This window comes from Drosophila navojoa, unplaced genomic scaffold (genome assembly GCF_054131105.1).
Source record: "Drosophila navojoa isolate 15081-1374.11 unplaced genomic scaffold, UAZ_NAV_1.0 NAV_Backbone_90, whole genome shotgun sequence".
Classification (NCBI taxonomy): Eukaryota; Metazoa; Arthropoda; class Insecta; order Diptera; family Drosophilidae; genus Drosophila; species Drosophila navojoa.
In genome coordinates, this window is record NW_028301798.1 from 11,010 (window position 1) to 13,426 (window position 2,417).

General features: G+C 38.4%; 1 protein-coding gene across 1 annotated transcript; it reads right to left on the reverse strand.

The window, feature by feature from the left end:
• Window positions 1–948: 948 nt before the first annotated feature.
• Window positions 949–1,782, reverse strand: LOC149090393 (uncharacterized). Its single transcript, XM_089265249.1, has 2 exons — window positions 1,180–1,782; window positions 949–1,130 (listed from the first exon to the last, which is right to left on the reverse strand). The coding sequence occupies exons 1-2, from the start codon at window positions 1,768–1,770 to the stop codon at window positions 1,119–1,121; spliced, it is 603 nt and encodes a 200-aa protein (XP_089121375.1). The 5' UTR covers window positions 1,771–1,782; the 3' UTR covers window positions 949–1,118.
• Between the last annotated feature and the right edge of the window lie 635 nt (window positions 1,783–2,417).

The window sequence follows — 2,417 nt, forward strand, 5'->3', positions numbered from 1 at the left end:
TACAAAAACATGAAAATATCCATTCTTAAGATCAAGCTTAGTGAAAACACACTTTCCTACCAGTCTGTCTAACAAATCATCAATTAACGGCAAAGGATAATTATCTTTGATCATGATCTTGTTGAGTTTTCTAAAATCAACGCACATTCTTAAGTATCCTGTTTTTTTCTTTACCAATACTATTGGCAAAGCATACTCTGAGCAACTAGGTTGTATGATGCCATCTCTAAGGTATTCGTCTAACATTATCTGTAATTTTTCCTTTTCAGTGTATGATAACCTTCTTGGTGAACAGCTGAACGGTTTTGCTTTCTCAATTCGTATATTCATTTCACATTTGTTCTTAGGTTTCACTGGCTTTTCAGCAGCTACATATGCCATTTTCATCAATCTAATTAGTTTTTCTCTTACATCATAACTAATGTTTTCACCGATAGTATATGTCTCTTTTTCATTGTCTGCTTCAACCATATTAATTTGAAGCATGCTGTTTTCAAAATTATCGTCAAAAATACTTTTGCTATTTATTTCCATTGAATTTTCTAAACACTCTTTTGAACTATCGTTCTCTTCTTTGCCTAATAATTTTTCTTCTAACTCTTTATTATTTGACCATTTAGCTAACAGTTTCTTTTCTAAGTTTTTATTTTCTAACAATTTATCTAACAATTTCTCTTCTAATTCTTCATTTTCTAACAATTTATCTAACAATTTCTCTTCTAATTCTTCATTTTCTAAAAATTTATTCTCTAACGTACTTAATTTTCCTTTTGCCGCATCATCGTTTTTTCTAAGTTTTGCTATAATAGGCTTCGATTCGATCAACGTGCTGGTTGTTCTTTCCACTGAAATCATTCTCAGAGCGTTTGGGTCAACGTACAAATTACAAGCTTCCATGAAATCCCTTCCTAAAATTACTCCCCACCTCATAGATTCATCGGACACAACTATTAACCAAAAATTTATTTTTTTAAACTTCTTGAAAACATGAACAAATGTTTTTCCAATAACATTCAACTGGCTTTCATTTAGCCCAAAGTAATTTTCTGCGTGTGGTTCAAGTTTTATTCCACATGGAACACACGATTTTTTAATAAACGAAATGGGACTCCCTGAATCTATGAGGCATTCTGCAATAATTGAGGATCTGGTCTTAAAATATATATTGATTAATCTTACGAAATTGTTTCCAATATCATCGTTCCTCTTCGTGCATTGTGCCACCATATGGTCCTTAGCACCGCAGTGGTAGCACGTACCCTTTTCCCTCTTGGGCTTCTGACAATCTCTTGCCCAATGTCCCTTATAGTTGCAGTTGAAGCAACGCGTCTCCTTCATCGCATTATCGATCCCTGGTCCCCCTGCTGTTGTCCCTTTTCCTCCAGTAGATCGTTGCAGTGGCAGACGCACCTCTGCAAAAGCCCTTACCAATTTTCTGGGGTCTTCAAAGCACTGTATCCTGGCCTGCGCGCGTAAAACTGCATTTGGGATTCCTTCAATGAGACCATCCAGTAGCTCGTCTACATCTAAATGGATTTCCTTTGCTAAACGTGTTTTTTCTTCATAATACAGGGTAAACTTTTCGTCGACGTTCCATATACGTGCCCCAAACTTGCGACGCATTTCGGCCTTGGATATCTTGCTTTCGAAAACTGCTGCCAATCCATCCAGTAGTGTGCCCAACGGTTGTACAATCTTCGATGGATCCTCATGTATCCACTGCATGGCTTTCCCTTTTAATTTGGCCATGCACAGCAGCTTTTTTTGCATGTCCGTTAGCTCCGTTAACTCCTCCCCCGTGAATTCCGCCATAATTTCTTTAGCTAATTTAAACCTCATTGACATCACTTCATCATTGTTCGTTTCATTTATTACGCAATTTTCACCGGCGCCCTTTTGGCGCGCGTAAGTAGCGCGTTCCCCGAATTCAGCTTCTGTATCGACGCCATTTGCGCTAATTTCGTCACGCTTGCTGTTGCCGTCTCTGTCTAATTGTCGTGTGTGAAAATTTTTTAACTGCTTCTTCGCTGCGTCGATCTGCTCGCTTAGCTCTCGCAAAACTTCTTCGTTCCTGTCAATTTCCTCTTGTTGCATTTGCAATGTCTGAGATACTCCAGTTTGAGCTGATTCCTCCTCATTCTGTTCCAATTCGGGGGCGTTGCCGCGCAAATTTGCGGGCACGCCATTGAGGCGAGCGACAAGTTCAGTCTTGCACCCTTGGGTCGACAAGCCCAATGCAGCTAGCCAATTCTTTAACTGCACCACAGATACTTCGTCTATGCTTAAATTCATTTTGTTTAGCTTGAAAATTTTGTTCTTTATCCCACTTCTGAGATTGTAGTAGGCCTTGATTTAATCTAATTTCTTTATTTCTTAATCTCATAACTTATTCATCTCCTAATTTCACACGTCTTCTC

Excerpts from the sequence above, each read along its gene's own strand:
- LOC149090393 (XM_089265249.1), bottom strand. The coding sequence starts at position 1,770 with ATGCAAAAAAAGCTGCTGTGCATGGCCAAATTAAAAGGGAAAGCCATG.